We start from the raw sequence: 15,736 nt of genomic DNA, 5'->3' as shown, positions 1-15,736 counted from the left end.
TGTGTGTGTGCGTGTGTGCGTACAAAGAGCATTGAATTTTCCTTTGGTAGTAAGTAAAGAAACTACATTAAATAAAGAGAATTTATTTCCATGTGTCCATTAATCTGTTTTTGAACATGGTTTCTATTACAAATAACATTTTCACCAAGCGACAATCACGTGATACGTTGTAAGAGGCGTTTGACTTCTTGAATAGCGGAGACTAAACGGACTTTGCATTGTGCAGGCGGAGGATGAAGCGACCCTTCCAATGAAAACTAGCAACAAACAGGAAGAGCAAAATAAAATCAAGGCCGATAACCAGCTTGGCATAAACGAAAGCGTCACCGACGTATAACGAGGCTGTCGTCGAGATACCGTTAGTGTGACGTCAGACAGCAGCAAGACACCAACAGGACGTCAGTATGTACCATCGGCATGGCGTCAGACAGCAGCGAGAGACCATCGGCGTCACGTCAGACTAAATATAGCATCAGTATGTCGTCGGATGACAGCAAGATATGCAGAGCTGCAGGAGTAGATGGGGAGGACGTCAGACAACAGCAAGATACTGTAAGCAGGATACTAAACAGCAACCATCATCATCATCATCATCATCATCATCATCATCAATCCATCAATCCATCCATCAATCCATCCATCCATCATCGTCTTCGTCGTCGTCGTCATTGACACATAGCAAGGTCTCCTCGAATCACACTATTATTGAAGAATCGTCGACGAGGAGCTGGTGTGGACTGACGAGGAGAGTGGAGTGAAAAGAAACACGGACGAAACTGTCTTTACAGCCTCTCCACTTTGTTGTCGTTGATGCTGTCTACATGAACGTCTCGTCCGCAGCGGCAGGTGAAACAAAGGCTCCCCCTGTTCGCTGGCTCTCCACCGGTCGGTGATTTATACCTCCCCCATCTTATCCCTCTTTACTAGTAATTTTTCGGTCTGTGCTCTTGTTATTAATTGTGCAGGGTGAACAGCTTAGGGAGAGTGTTTGTAGTCTGGTACCTGTCACATATAATGGGGATCTCTCAAACTGGTGTGCGTTACTTGAGAGGTTAGTGAGATCACGTGTTGTGCGAAAGCAACCGTTCGGGTCTCACATTTGCTGCTCTTTCAACTGTAGTCAGTTTTCATTTACCGCTACTGCTGTGATCTCCAGGAACGAGCCCCCGTTGTTTATCTTCTAGCATCCGTTAGCAGGCCATCTGCTTGATCATTGCCTGCTACTCCACACAGTATGCGGATCCAGAGAATGACGACCTCCGATTAACGCCGGATCCCTGTTCCTCCGGTACCCAAGGGAATGCGTGTGCACTTTTGATGATTTGGTTGACCGAGATGCCCTCGGCTCACACACAAGTACATTCTTCAGGATCTTCAGGTCAAAAGATGCATCACTGTGTGTTTATTTTTGTTCGTTTGTTTTTGAAAAGATTACATTTATGCCGGCGGTGTTATACTGCAGTTCCTTTTAACCTGATGCCTTTTTCATGTGTAACCATGTTCTCCGCTCCGAGCTAGCGTCCCAAGGCGTCCCAAGGGCCGTGCTACGAGGTTTGAACTCCAGGATGAACTCTAGGATCGCGCTTATAAGGCAGAACGTTACCTCAGGGTTAGCTTTGGACCAGAGACACTTGCGGTCCTGATATTAGAAGCAGGCGCAGACGTACGAGCTCGGCTGAAAACCTAGAGGTTCACATCTTGCCAAGACTATAGGCAGATGCTGAGCGGAGGTAACACAAACCCCGGGGGTGCGGAAGCATCTCGATGTCTGCGTCAGTTGTCATTTTAGAGTGCTTCTGGTTCCAAACGGCGGTCTCCCCAGTAGCACATTGACTGACGGTCCTTTATGTAAATTGTACTGAGAACTGTGCCTTCCCCTCCCCTCTAAGCCATGACTATACTTGCGATAATGCCCTTTGCCACCTCGTGAAACCTCGTGTACCACAGGATTTCGTGTGAACCCGTGTGGTGGCATAAAGACGTCCATTCTGTACATCTCAAGAATGTCATAGGGCTGTCGGACTCTATGTGGGGTGAGCGGTTTTTTTTTAAAGACAAAGATTTATTCAGTCGCCTTGACAAAGAATGACCTACCCCATGACAATGACACGGCAGGTGGCGCAAAACTACCCGCAACCTTAACACGTATCACTAACGCATGTATCGCAAGAACGGGTACAACTGAAATATGTACCCTGAACGCACCCCCAGACTGTCATTACGAAATACTCAGGCTCGCGATTTTTTTTTTTTTTTTTTCACACTAACTTTGGCGACTAACCTTTTTTTATACATGCACGAACAGCCGAACATGGTTGGCTACTTTAGATCGTTTTGTCTGCTAGTTATTCTGTAGAAAATAAAACACCAAACCCCCTAACCCTAATTATAACCACAACTCTGATCTTAATCACAGATGTCGAGCTTACACACACATGCACAAAGAACAGTACGAGCATTCTATAGCAGATTAGATAAAAACAATCACCATTTTCATTGGACATCAGCAAAGGCAAAATTAAAAGACTGTGCCAGCGCGTGGCAAAAGTCAGTACCAAAAAAAACCGCTTCCATGTCGGCTTGAGATGATCTGAGGCAAGTGTGGGTGGACGAACAGGACGCAACTTGATCGTCGAAAAGGTCTGTTCCCCCACCTCAACCATCTACCCCCGGCATGAAAGTTCACAGTTCTTGAGGAGGCAGGTGTCCAGACACCCGAGTACCTCTGTCCAGCTGCCATGCTGGATGTCGAAGGGGAGAGAACCATACGAAAGTCGCTTTGTCCTCGCTAAACACCCGCGACTGTCTTCACAGTTTGCAGTTTTGTTTGTGATGTAGATAACCCTATAGCAGGGCTTTAACGGGGCAGTCGACCCCATCTGTAACTGATCTGCACCTTGGATAATACTCGAGATATATGCACACCTCACAAAAGGCGATATTTTAGCGAAGTTCGAATTGTCGAGTTCTGTAATGAGTGAAGTTATTTGTGATTTTGTTCCAGAACAAGTGGTCTACAAGGTTTACAGCTGTGGACAATAACAACAGTGTAGTAGTACAGATGTAAATATCTGAATACAGTTTAACGATGCATGATTGTGCAATGTTAATAGCGACAACAACTATTTGACACAAACATTTGCTGTTTACTTCATCGCACTTCGAGATGAGTTTCACATGCGCCTGTGAGTCAGGACTCACTCTGTGTTGCTCCTTGAAGATCGTCGCTGCTGCAAAACGCACAATGCAAGAAAACAAAACAGGTTGAAAAGTATACTGGGGGGAGGGTCCCTTCTCCCCATCCATACCTACTATTCCGCAGGAAAAGTTATTAAAAAAAAGGTCATAGCATTTAGCACTTACAAAGTTTATAAGTAAACATGTTCTGGAAAAATTTCAGGATTTCGTATTGTGAGACGCTACAGCTTCGAACTTCATCCTCTCGAACTTGCAGGTTTAGATGTTGGCAACGACGATAAGAAATATAATATCAGATCACGAGTTTAATTTTTCTGCAACATCGTAAAATAAAAGTTTTAATTGCTTTTCTAGATAATCTCTGTAAATCGTTTCTGTAAAGCTCTCAGCAAATCATTGGAAAGCGCTATATAAATCTTCATTATTATTATTTAATCTGTACTGTCACATTCTTAATCAGGGAAAACCATTCTCGAATATTCGACAGTGTCCGATCAAGAAGACCCTTAAGAAAGGATGGTGCAGTAGTGTTCGTACATATTTTTCATACACAGACCCACAAGCTTCCAAGAGTAGACAGTCGATTCGCATGTGCGTACAGACCATGAACGTGTATCCGTACACAGATAAACAAAGATGCGCAAGTGCCCCCAGCCATGGTATAGATGGTTGTATTTCCAGTTTTCAAGCCGCACTAGCAGCAACAAATCGTTTTAACTGTTTAACTGTCACCTTTTGACTCATGCTGGGTTACAAGCTTAGTCTCTGTAAAACTTGAGTCTCATACAGGTGAGACACCTAGCAGACTACTATTGGGGTACGTTTACAAGAATGCTCACAAGCCACCCGTGGCCTGGCTGACCACGCACAGTTTTCCGCTCACCTTTCTCTTCCACCCCTTTCCTGACCTATGATCCCCCGAGTTGTGATCGCTGTCAAACCCGTAGCTTTTAACAAGTCTGAATAAGACTCCTTTGTTTTACGTGAATGAAGTTGATTAATAAACATGAATTTTGGGTAATGCCTCTCGTCGTTTCAAGTTGTGTGCAACTTGCGTGTGAATGGTCTTCGATGACTGCAAGTCGCAGAACGAGATTCATGCAAAGTGGACACACACAAAGTAGTGCAAAAGAAAGCATTTGGTTCCGCTAACATGAACAAAAATTCATGAAGCCTTTATTATTTTGAAATATAGTTTTGAACTACACATTTTTGAGAGCAAGAAAGGAAGGAACTTGGGAGTACCCTCAGGTGACATCTGCTGTCATTCGCACTGGCCACTAATGTGCTTTTCGTTGATTCTGTGCGTGTGGGGGGAGAGGGGCGCACGAGAAAGAGACCACATCAGTGTCCACAAAGTGGCAGTGAGTACTTAAATGAATACCACGATAATTTAAATATGGATAACAACTGAACGCCATTTAAACACTCTTTTTCCTGGGTGACGGAAAAGGTGTCCAGTTGAGACGGAACTTATCCCTCTCACCTTGCCACAAAATAGTTTTAACCTTTTTATTATTTTTTCAAGCAGCTTTGAGACCACCCTCTGTTGAATTTCACTATCTCCACTATCACTTGGACTATCTCCAGCTCTCCAGTTATTCTGTGCATTAGCACAAGGCTGCAATTGCTATGTCAAATATTAACGCGACTTGCCATGCTTATCTGGTTTAGCACTTGGGCTGTACAGAACAATGGAAACGCTTTCTGAGAAGTGCATCATGAAACACTTCCTGCTGACTCTTCATCAGACGTCATAAAGGGAGCTAATTCTTTTAATGAGGGGCATAGTTCCCCACTGCATCCTGCAATCATTTTCCAGTTGTTTTTTTTTAACCCTCCCAACAGAAATTCGACGTTGAGACAATAAATGAAACGAGTAGTCCGAAATATACGCAAACCTCTTTGAACTCCTAACAAAGTGAATTCCGATGGCCCATGAAGTAAAACAAGCCTTAATCATTCTACAAAGTGTACAGCTCTTTATGGATTCCCAACATGACCATCAACACTAAATGAATGTCAGTTACGAAAATGACAACAAAAATGTATATGCACTTTTGGCTCACATTTTCATAGGGAACAGCTAAACTCTGTTTCTGCCGTGATAGAATGCATACTTCTAAAATCTAGATGTCATGTGAAGCCACAATGCTTATTACCTTTTAAAATTCAAGTGTGTTGTAGTGCTGTACCACTTACATGTCACCAAAACATTGCCAGGAATGATAATCATCAGTAGCAACTGAATTCTCAAAGTTCTCACACTCTCATTTAATTATGTATTCCATTTCGTTCTCCCAAGAAAGGCAGTCCCTCTAACAGCTCTTGAACCACTTTGAATTTCCACACCATACCACTTGGGTATACCACATCACTTCGCTATTCCATACCATACCATTTCGATATGAGAACACCATTACTTCTCGTTAAGAGATACACTGCCTTTGTTTTCCTAAAAAAGAGAATTCTGTGTTCAGAGTCCAAAATACATCATTCTTACTTTACCCTTATGGACCTCCTTCTGGCCTTTCAACATTACAACAGAACTCATACTACCATCCTGCAAAGACAAAATTCACGATCACTAACCAAAAAAATCCAGACAACATGCACGTTAACATTAACATCTCATTTACACATTTTAAATGCTTTCAAAAACCTTCACAGCTTACTGCATTATCTGCATGTTCTTCTGAAACAAAACCCGAACCTACCTGCTTTTACAACCTTCAAACAAGCACTCTATCACATCATTAGCTGATAGCTTTGATATCAAAAGAGAAAACAAAATTGGAATAAAAAAAATTAACTACGCAACTGAGGTCTGATCTTTTTCTCAGCGTTAAGGTGCCACCAGAACAATCCCACAAACTCAAAGCTACAGTATCTGAGTTTAACTGATGCAAAGAATATTTTCTTTCACTTTTAATTAAAAAGTGTTTAATAAAAGATAAATGATAAAATAAATTTTTCAAATAAAAAGAATCTCAATGGTTTATGTAGTCAGAGCAATTAAATACTCCTAGGAACAAGACCAGGTGAAAGAAAGCAGTTGGCCACAGTCTCATCCACCGTATCATGCAAAGTCTGATATCAAATGCACTGGCTGTAGCCACATCATGATTCACACTATGAATTTAAACTTCAGTAGTGTGGTGCAGTTAAATGAACAGTTAATGATTCTACAAGAAAACAGAAAGATATCACAAAGAATGCATGACAGATAATGCCCAAGTGATCTCAAGTGCTCAAACACAACTGAGAAGGGAATACTAAAACAAATGTAGTTGACCGTTCCTCAGATACTAGTGGGATGAGTTAGCATAGAAATAAAATAGAAGTAATGCCAAATGAGGGACTAAATAAACAGCAATAGAATAATTTCTGCGTAACTTTCACAGAACACAAAGTTTCTGCTCAGCTGTAGTCATCTTTTTAACACGTGGGATGTTTCATCACGTCCTTGATAAGCCTGCTGCTCACTGTCACCATACTTGTTGATTATATGATAATTAGTTTATCCTTCACTTCGTTGGCTCTACTTTCTCCACCTATTATGTCAACCATTGTTGTTGATAGGTCGTGTTATAGTATTGTTGGTTGTAAGAATGCTCAGCTGCCAGCTGAAAAAAAAAAATGCTGTTGAGATGTTGTCTCTTTCACAGTACAAGAAGTCTTGTTACATCCTTTCACAATACTAGTTCAACAAATTACAATGCATAATAATAATGATGAAAAAAGCAACTTCCTGAATGCACAAAAGAAACCCTGTGATACTGAGACTTTTTGGAAAAATAAACCTTAAATTAAGCAAAAGAAATTTGGGGGTATTTTCTGGTATTATTCAGACAAAATCCCAAGGAAAGAAAAAGAATTAAAATAAAAGTATGCTGCCTTATGTATGCACTCCATGCACAATCACGTTGATGCTCCTGACTAATAATATGGTTCCACACACAGTATCTTACAAATAGTAAACAATGAGAGTAATCAAGATATTTTTATCTTCCCAAACCATCATCACTAAATAGTGTACCTGAGATCACATGGAAGACCACTTCTGTCCAGTTTGTGTTTGATCACAGCCAAGGAACATAAAGTCTTGAGCGATGGTGCTGCACAAACAGGGACATTTATATACACAGATATGTGCATGCACATGCACACACGTGTATATATATATAAATGGACAACATTATTATGCTAACAAGCGTATTAAATTAAAACCCACTTTTATATTTCACTTTATAACATAAAGGCTGACCATACCTCATCATGTTACAAGGAATTAAAGAAACAAAAGGAAGTGCAATTGCTTGCCAGCACAGTAGCTATGAATCCCCCTACAACTACCCTAGGTAGAGATGGGTGCTATGAAGTGTATAGCCCCAGAGGTGAGAGATAAGACATGGATAACTGATGTAGAAGTAACTTCATGCCAGATCAAAGCCTGGATCAACCACGGTTATGAGGATATGTGAAACATCTGGAGCAATGTGGCAAGGGGAAAGAACTCTCCCATGAGCTAGAATGGAATGCGGGGCAGAGGTCAGATGGCCAGACTTTAGGGAGAAAGCAGATGACAAAGGCCACAGGCACTGGCACAGTGCTAGGAAACTAATAATAAACATGTGAGATTCCTTGTAGTTGGAGACATCATACACCCATTTCCAGCTGGCTGATTCTCCATTTGCATCTGACCCTTGCCTCACATTGTTTCATTTTATGTTTTGTCTTCCATGCTCAAAGACAGTAAAGTTAAGGAGTTTTATATATATTAAAAAAAAAAAAAAAACCTGGAAAGTGTCATAAAGGAAACTCTGAAGAACAACATTCTAGTTGCACTCGGTGATTGAACATCAAGAGCAGCCCAGAGATCTATCTATACGTGAACCCACTAAAATGATTCCATCCCCATAATGGTCAATCAATGTTGTATGAAAATGCAAGAGACTCACACATATCTAGAATGTGCAGATCTGAATGGTCAACAAGGTTGTGCTCTGCTCTTTCATCAGGGTCTTGATTAGGACTGGGACTGGTGCCCCCAAAAAGGAACACTTTGGATCCCACAAGGCAGCAACTTTGACGCCGCCTTGGGCAGGGTCCTTCACCCCTTACCTTCAACAAACTCCATGTTTTGGTTTCTGTAAAAATAAAATCAGCTAAAACTAACCTTCTGACAACACGTTTGACTGCAACACCACAGTTAATATACAATAATTTTATAAACAGATGTACATCAGCCATAGTTCACTAATTAACAGTCAGGCTCATAACTCTGCAATAGGAAAATTTGAAGTATTTTCAAAATACTCATGCTAAACTGAGGCAGCGTATATGATAATTTACTACACCATCACTAGTTCATTTAAGACTAGTAGTCTGCAAAAGCATATTACTATTGTTGTTTCTGCTATGACACAATGATGTGAGATTGAATAATCAATCTGACTGTAATCAAACCATATCTCAGAAAATGCTCAAATTAAATTTCATCACCTTAAATAATTTTGGTTAACATGGATATAATTACCTGGATCAAACATGTGAAGATCATTGAAATGCCGATTGACAACACCGTTGTAGCCTCCAAAAACATATAAGCGCCCATTATACTCAACTGTAAACAAATCATGACTGAGTAAGGTACGACAGAAAAGGAACACCTTGGAATATTTATTTTTAATTATATGACTTGTGCTGCATTTAATATGGTTTTGACTGCACAGGTTGGAAAACACTGACATTTATCAATTATACCTTTGATACATTCTTAAGCAAATGCAAGCCTTCCCCAGAAAAGTTATTTTTGCAAGCGAGAAAGTCTACAAACTGCAGTTTAAATAAAGCTGTGTAATGATTTCACTTGAAACATTTGATGCCATATATTTTTTAAAAACATGAATGGGTATTGTTGTAAGGTAGAGCACAGACTTTAAAAGCTTTTTAAAACTTACAAGTTGAATGACTGCGCCGACCAGTTGGTTCCTCTTCTGAGACATGTACTGTTTCCCAGACCCACGTGTTAGTGTTGAAGGTGTACATGGTGTTGCAGTATATTTCTTGGTTTGTGAACATTTCCATTCCCTGATCGCTGCGCCCACCAAAAATGTAAATAAGGTCCCCTATAGGAGAAGATGTGTGGAAATCCCGCCATGTTGGTGGCTTTCCCCCCTAGAATTGAGGGACAATTCGACAACACATTAAATTTTCAGTTTCCTGAATGCTAATCCATTAATAAGGTAATCCAAACATAGTATAAAATGGTATCTTTTTTCTGTCAGAGGTTAAAGAAAAAAAAATTTTTTTCCTGATATCTAATACTTAAAAAAGCAGTTCCTTCCACCACCTTTTCTGACTTCAGCAGTTAATGTGCCGACATTTCAACTACTTAGAGAAATAGCCCATAAAATGGGCAAATAACTTAATACCTCTTTTGAGTCTGCATGGTTATCAATTTCAGTTTGCCTAACTCCATCTATGTTTATTGATGTTATGGAATTTTTTAGATAAAAATACTGATCGAAACACCACTGTCATTTTTATCATTTCTAAACAAACTCTCTCATTCTTTAAGGGGGCAGGGGCAAAACCTAAATCCTGGTGTAAAATTAAATAAATTCAAAGTTGTGAACACAAACAAGAAACTTTACATATAGTTATTACACTGAAGCCAAAAACTAATCACTACCATTGGATGAATGGCACACCAGGACAAGCTGACAAGGTCCAAAGAGAAGATTTCATTGGAAAACCGGTCAACCTAGAAACAGCAGATTAGACACATTCTCAGGACAGCCTTACCATCTATTCTTGTCATCTTGCAACAATTCTTGGGGTAACAACATTGAACTGAGGCTATAATAACCAAAGAAAAGTGCCATTATGTACAAAGCTTCTGTCGATGCTATAAATAAACTTTTTACCATGCATTCTGATGATATTGAAAGGTCTATGTCAGAAAAATCTAGGAGAAACTACAACCAAACAACATAAGAACATCAAAATCATTGCACAAATGAAATATCTGTTTATGTTGGCTCATTGTCTCATTTACCATGTGACAAATTAGTTTCCAGATTTCCAACCATGGCCTTCCTTTTAGAATATTACTTTCCATCCAGTTCTATGATGAGGAGCTCTTATCCATGCATAATGGAGATAGAAATAGTCAAAATTTGGGCATTGTTGCAGGAAACCCCTTCCACAGCAATTTCTTATTTAATAAATCAGAAACAAACTTTTCACCTCTTCTTCATAGCCACCAAATATGTACATCTTTCTTGCAACAACACAGGCAGAGTGTCCATCTCTGGCTCCTGGTGGCCGTCCATGCACTTCTGGTCTATGCCAGGTATATGAGTCTAAAAAGACCAAAGGTAAATTCTAAAGAAATTTCCAATGCATGGGTCTACATGGAAAAGTTATTGGCTCAACCCTCCTAGGACTTCAGATTGATATTTTACATAATTTGTAGAATGGGCACTTGTATAGATAAATATACCTTTTATGAAAAGTAGAATCGCTTTCTTACAAAACTGGTGCATTCAGTCTGTGTCTGCTTTAGTACCCACAGCCAATAATTTTGTTAAGCACATACACCCACCACAGGCAGTAAGCTGTTCACCCCATGATGCAAATTAACATTTGCTAAGCCTAGGGATTTGAACCCAGCTAAGCTCAGAATCTGCATTTAAAAATGCTCAATTATATTCACAAACCAACACTCAGTAGTGGAGGAATATGAATGGAAGAGAATAAATAAATGATTAATAAACTATTAAATTATCAACATCATCCAAACCTTCAGTGGATTTCAGTAATCAAGTTTGACCTTTGTTAACAAAACTTATCAATTCTCACCTACAAACTTTTTTCATTTCTAAAAAAGCCTTTGAAAAAGCCAAATCTTATGCGAGGTAAAATTCTTGAGATTATGGTTGTCCGCAAATATGTGGTTCCAGTTCTCAGACTGGCAATAACTTTGACAGCAAAAGTGTATCCATAAGCAATCCTGATAAAATTCGGTGTTGCTGGCTTTTTTTTTTTTAAACATGTAATAATGATTGTAAGCGGCAGCCCTATGCTCCTTGAGGAGTAACAAGGACTAAACTAATGGTTGTAAGCATATGAAAGTTTCAAATGGTCATTCTCTAGCAGTATCATTGAGATAAATTGTTTTTTATAACTCTCCACACTATTCTGGGCAATCAAACACTGTACTTCAATTTCTTCTCAGGGAGATCAGTTCTTACCAGTGTCAAAGCAGAACAGCACGGCGCAAGCACCATCAGTGTCATTTCGTCCACCCCAAATATAAGAGCTGTCTTCATAGGCTACTGCTGTGTGGCCATAACGCTGGTAAGGAGTGTTTTGAACATCCTGGCGATCAGATGGAGTGGGTAACAAACGCCATCGTAAAGTTTCTGCAGGGAAAAAAAAGCTTTTATTAAGAGCTATATACTAATATATCACTTAGTTATAAAAATCCTCTGAGAAATAAATATTTTGAATAAACTTGTATATAGCACCTAGCACTCTAGCAACATACATCTTTATGTATGCAAACTGATAACATTATACAAGTAAATAAATTATCCTTCTCACAGCTCTACATGAGAACTTAAAAATCAGTTAAAGAAAATAATTATCAATACATACTGATTCAAATGAAATATATAAGTTCAAATAAGACAGTTTAGTCTCCTAGGAGTTGGCCTTAAGCTTTTGTCGGAGTCAAAATTTAAAAAACAAAAAATCAGACCCAGTGTTTGACCCGTTGGGGCCATATGAGGCTGCCCATGCAATACTTAAGATAAGCATACTGGTTCCAGATCACCACTATCATTGTCAACCTTGATAAGTCCATGGTGAGTACATAATGTAAAATTATTCTCTTCATAGAACTTTTATTCACATGGACCCTTTAAAGTAACAAAAGAATAAAATATTTTAAATCTTAAAAGCATATAGGTGGTCAAAATTATTCAGTGAATAGCCTGGGTTTACAGACGTAACTATTTTTTACGCAACATTAAAAGCCCAAGTAATGCTCAGTGTTCATGAAAAGTGGATAAGTTATGTATAAGACTCACCAGTATGAAGCACATGGACATCCATTGGTCGTCTTGTTTCATAATCTTCTCCTGTGCAGTACCCCCCAAATGAAAACACTTTCTCTCCTATGGCTATAGCAGCATGATTGACACGCCGAGGGCCTCCCTCCAAATGAACAGTCCACATTGCCATTTCACCTTATTATATTAAACACCAGGCAAACTTTTTATTTTCCTTTCACTTCTCTTTGGCCACACCTTAGGCACCAAGATCAATCAATTCCCTGAAAGATAATTCAAAATAACCCTATTTTTAAAACAACGCTTTTAACATTACCAACTTTGAAATGGCAAGGAAGAATCAAATAGTTGGGCATGAACACACAGTTCCTTCAAACAAAAATCCAACATTTGCTAATCAATGCCTCATAGTTTCACAGTTTTATTGTTAAACATCACACTTCAAAAACTTTCTTTTATAAGTTCTCTGGCATAGATTTGCAAAGTATCTAAGAATGGAACAAGATATACCTGTTTATAAATGACAGGGAGGTGCTCTTTTACTAATCATCTACAGTGTCTCCACCCTTTGCATACATGAAATTTAGAGTACAAGACAGCTTGGGGGTGTTCATAGATGCATAAAGCTCCGTTGACAGTCCCCAGTCAATATAATCCTCCCCTATCACATACTGCAAAGCTAAAATTAGTGAGTGGATGCAAATTCTGTAGACTAAAGGTTGCTTTGATAACACTAAGTGTGTTTGCAACAACAGTATGAAATTTTACCTTTGATGGCTCATTTCAGAAACCTTGATCACTCATCTGTTCTGGCAAAAACAGATAAATATTTATTAATTCTGCTGTACCAAATCAAGGTATTCTAGTAAAGACTTACCACAAAATCATCACCTTAAGCATAAATTACACTTTTCTTACAGTGAGTATTTTTTAAAAATAAATAATACTGCTATATTTACCATTGTTTTCACACTAAACCAACTTCGCAATTATTCTGCCTTAAAATTCCCCAACAGACCAATCAATCGTGATTACTTTAACTATTCAATAATTTATACTCTAGTTCCTCATTCTGAAACTGAAGTTTAATGTGAATTTATCGCTACTCTCCTGTTAGTATTACTTCTAGCATATCAGCTTCACTCACCAATCTTCGTCTGATGCCACGATATATTCCATACATTACATGATCGCTATATTTCCGAACTGATCCCTCCACAAAAAAGATTTTATTTAACTTAAATGACTATTCTACTATAAATCAAACAAAACATTTGATGCCATGCCGACAACTTTATCATTATTTTCATAGGCTTTCGGTCAGAAACTATTTTTTTATGAAAATAGACGCAGGACGCAACAATCAGCTGATTCTATTATTATTCTGTTCAACCAAGACTCCATTTAGGAAATAAACAGATTGAAACGAAAAAGCCACAGTTATGAATAAGTAATGATTGTGTCATTTAAGTAAAAAAATGACCTTTATTCATTCAAAATAAAGAAAGCATTTAGTAAATGAAGGCAAGCCGACTTACGAGGACTGCAGTGTTTACGCCATACTGTTTTGCAAAGATTGCGACTCCACGCTCAGCGACATCTGGTGGGAGCGATGGTAACTACACAACAAAAATAAAGAAACCTCTTGTTTAGTAGGCCCTTCGTTTTATACTTATCCGAATATTTTACTTAATACATATAAATATTTAATATTTAAAATATAATTAAATATTTTTTCAGACAAGAAGCTGCTTAATGTATACGTTTCTGTGCATTGTAAACAGGGGAATTAACCGAACTGATTAAAGGTAGAGGGGAGGGAGAATTAGTCGCTGCCGCTGATTGCAGACCTGTAAACTTTTACTTCCGAACAATTAATTTAGTTAAGACAGACTTTTGTTTCGTTAAGGCTCTTATTTACTGAAGGATTGTCATGGTTTATCATGGCCTATCGCCGAATTTTCAAATTAAAACTATACTGGTACTATGTGTGACACACTCACACATATAGACGACACCTGTCACACATGTAGACGTACACCTGTAAGTATAGATACCTAGCGCTCTATCAACAGCCTGTTTCAAAGAAAGGTAGAAAATGGCAGTGTTTAGAAGATAAGCAACAACTACTACTGCTCACAATAATGACCACAACATATAGTGCAGGGCTCTTTGAACGGTAATGTACAACGTAGACCGTCACTCCCACTACATCACTAATCAAGCACATGAACAATTTGAACATTAGAAATTGTACAACAAATGCAGATGATGTGGAACAATAGACAGACTGAAACTTGTTGCCTAAAACTCCAAATGTTTCTTGAACAAGTGATTTTGTTAAGGTTTGGAAGACTCTGTTGTCTGCTGGTGGCGTATGCGTATCACGTGAGTTCCAACGCCCTGATGCTGAATGGATTCACCAAAGATTTTCGTCCTGATACAGGAGCGGAAAGGAGGTGAGTTCTTGCAGAAGTATGGAGACGCCTGCGTGACGTGCACTGAATTAAAAGGTCAGAAAAATAATAATTAGGAAGAGAGCCCGTAAAGAACCTAAAGCATCGTGTGGCAAGTTTACGTTCTGCACGAACCTGGACAGGGAGCTAACGGAGGAAAGTGGTGAGTGATCTTGTTTGTGTGTTTAACATATGAGTCGTGTTACAGAGTTCTAGAGATGTTGGAGTTTGTCGAGAAGATACAGAGGACAGCCAGACAAGAAAGAAAAGATAATACCTGACGAATCGTGCTGATATTGCGCAGATATGAAACAAACTTATTTAGGAGCATATCAGACATATCTCAGTTAAGTAAAGTTTCTAGCTGAAGAAGAAAATGGAACATCCGTCAAGCCTACTCTGATGGACCCAGGCACTGAGTCAGGAAACGTGACTGACTTTTTGTGAATCAATAAAGTTTCTGTTTGATACTATTGTATTGACTGCAATTTGCTTTTCTGTCATGCAATGTTATGATGACACGTAAATAAAATATTATATTTAAAAAGTTTTCTGTTTTATAATCGATCCTTAAGTCATCTAAGATTTAAATTCTATAATACGTTATTCTAATCCGACAAGCGGTACACGCAATCTGAGTCGAGACATAAGTATAAAGGCGAGTATCATCTGAGAAGGACCGACTAGAAAGGTCTAATACTGAACAAGCAGGCATAAAGGTTATGTGCATAATATAAACAATATCGGTCCTGTTACCGACCCCTGAGGGACCCCAAAGGTCACAGTATCTAACATTTGTAAAGGAGTTCATGAACGAGGCCTCCACAGCAAGCATCAACAACTTTTTGTGTGCAGAAAGATTGGTATCTGCTCCATTGCTCCAAATCCGTGCTCCTATCGCTGTTGCATCTGTTGAGCACATTCTTAGCTAAATCTTCTCAATGACATACTGGGGATCTTCACTTTCTGTAGACTTCGCTTATAACTCTTGTTGCAACA

The 15,736-nt window shown here is 39.0% G+C and overlaps 2 protein-coding genes across 3 annotated transcripts in view; one reads left to right on the top strand and one right to left on the bottom strand.

Moving 5' to 3' along the window:
- The window catches only part of LOC112570159 (glutamate receptor 4-like), a 29,030-nt gene extending 24,811 nt beyond the window's left edge, over positions 1-4,219 (top strand). The window contains exon 9 of the mRNA XM_025248442.1: positions 227-4,219. Within this exon, the coding sequence (XP_025104227.1) occupies positions 227-337 (111 nt within the window). The 3' untranslated portion in view covers positions 338-4,219. The remainder of the gene's footprint in view (positions 1-226) is intronic.
- Positions 4,220-4,336: 117 nt separating this feature from the next.
- On the bottom strand, positions 4,337-13,935 carry LOC112570160 (kelch domain-containing protein 3-like). Of its 2 annotated transcripts, none has more exons than XM_025248444.1 (11): positions 13,820-13,935; positions 13,050-13,090; positions 12,300-12,544; positions 11,460-11,630; positions 10,453-10,568; positions 9,896-9,967; positions 9,162-9,378; positions 8,738-8,824; positions 8,160-8,348; positions 7,238-7,316; positions 4,337-6,824 (listed from the first exon to the last, which is right to left on the bottom strand). In XM_025248444.1, the coding sequence occupies exons 3-11, from the start codon at positions 12,451-12,453 to the stop codon at positions 6,761-6,763; spliced, it is 1,149 nt and encodes a 382-aa protein (XP_025104229.1). In that variant the 5' UTR covers positions 12,454-12,544; positions 13,050-13,090; positions 13,820-13,935; the 3' UTR covers positions 4,337-6,760. The 2 variants fall into 2 exon arrangements, with proteins under 2 accessions (XP_025104229.1, XP_025104228.1); XM_025248443.1 differs by having other exon boundaries at positions 13,050-13,085.
- Positions 13,936-15,736: the final 1,801 nt, after the last annotated feature.

The sequence above is a fragment of the Pomacea canaliculata genome, linkage group LG8 (assembly GCF_003073045.1).
Source record: "Pomacea canaliculata isolate SZHN2017 linkage group LG8, ASM307304v1, whole genome shotgun sequence".
NCBI classification, from domain to species: Eukaryota; Metazoa; Mollusca; class Gastropoda; order Architaenioglossa; family Ampullariidae; genus Pomacea; species Pomacea canaliculata.
Note: the sequence above shows the minus strand (reverse complement) of the source record. Positions and strands in the feature narration are given on the sequence as shown.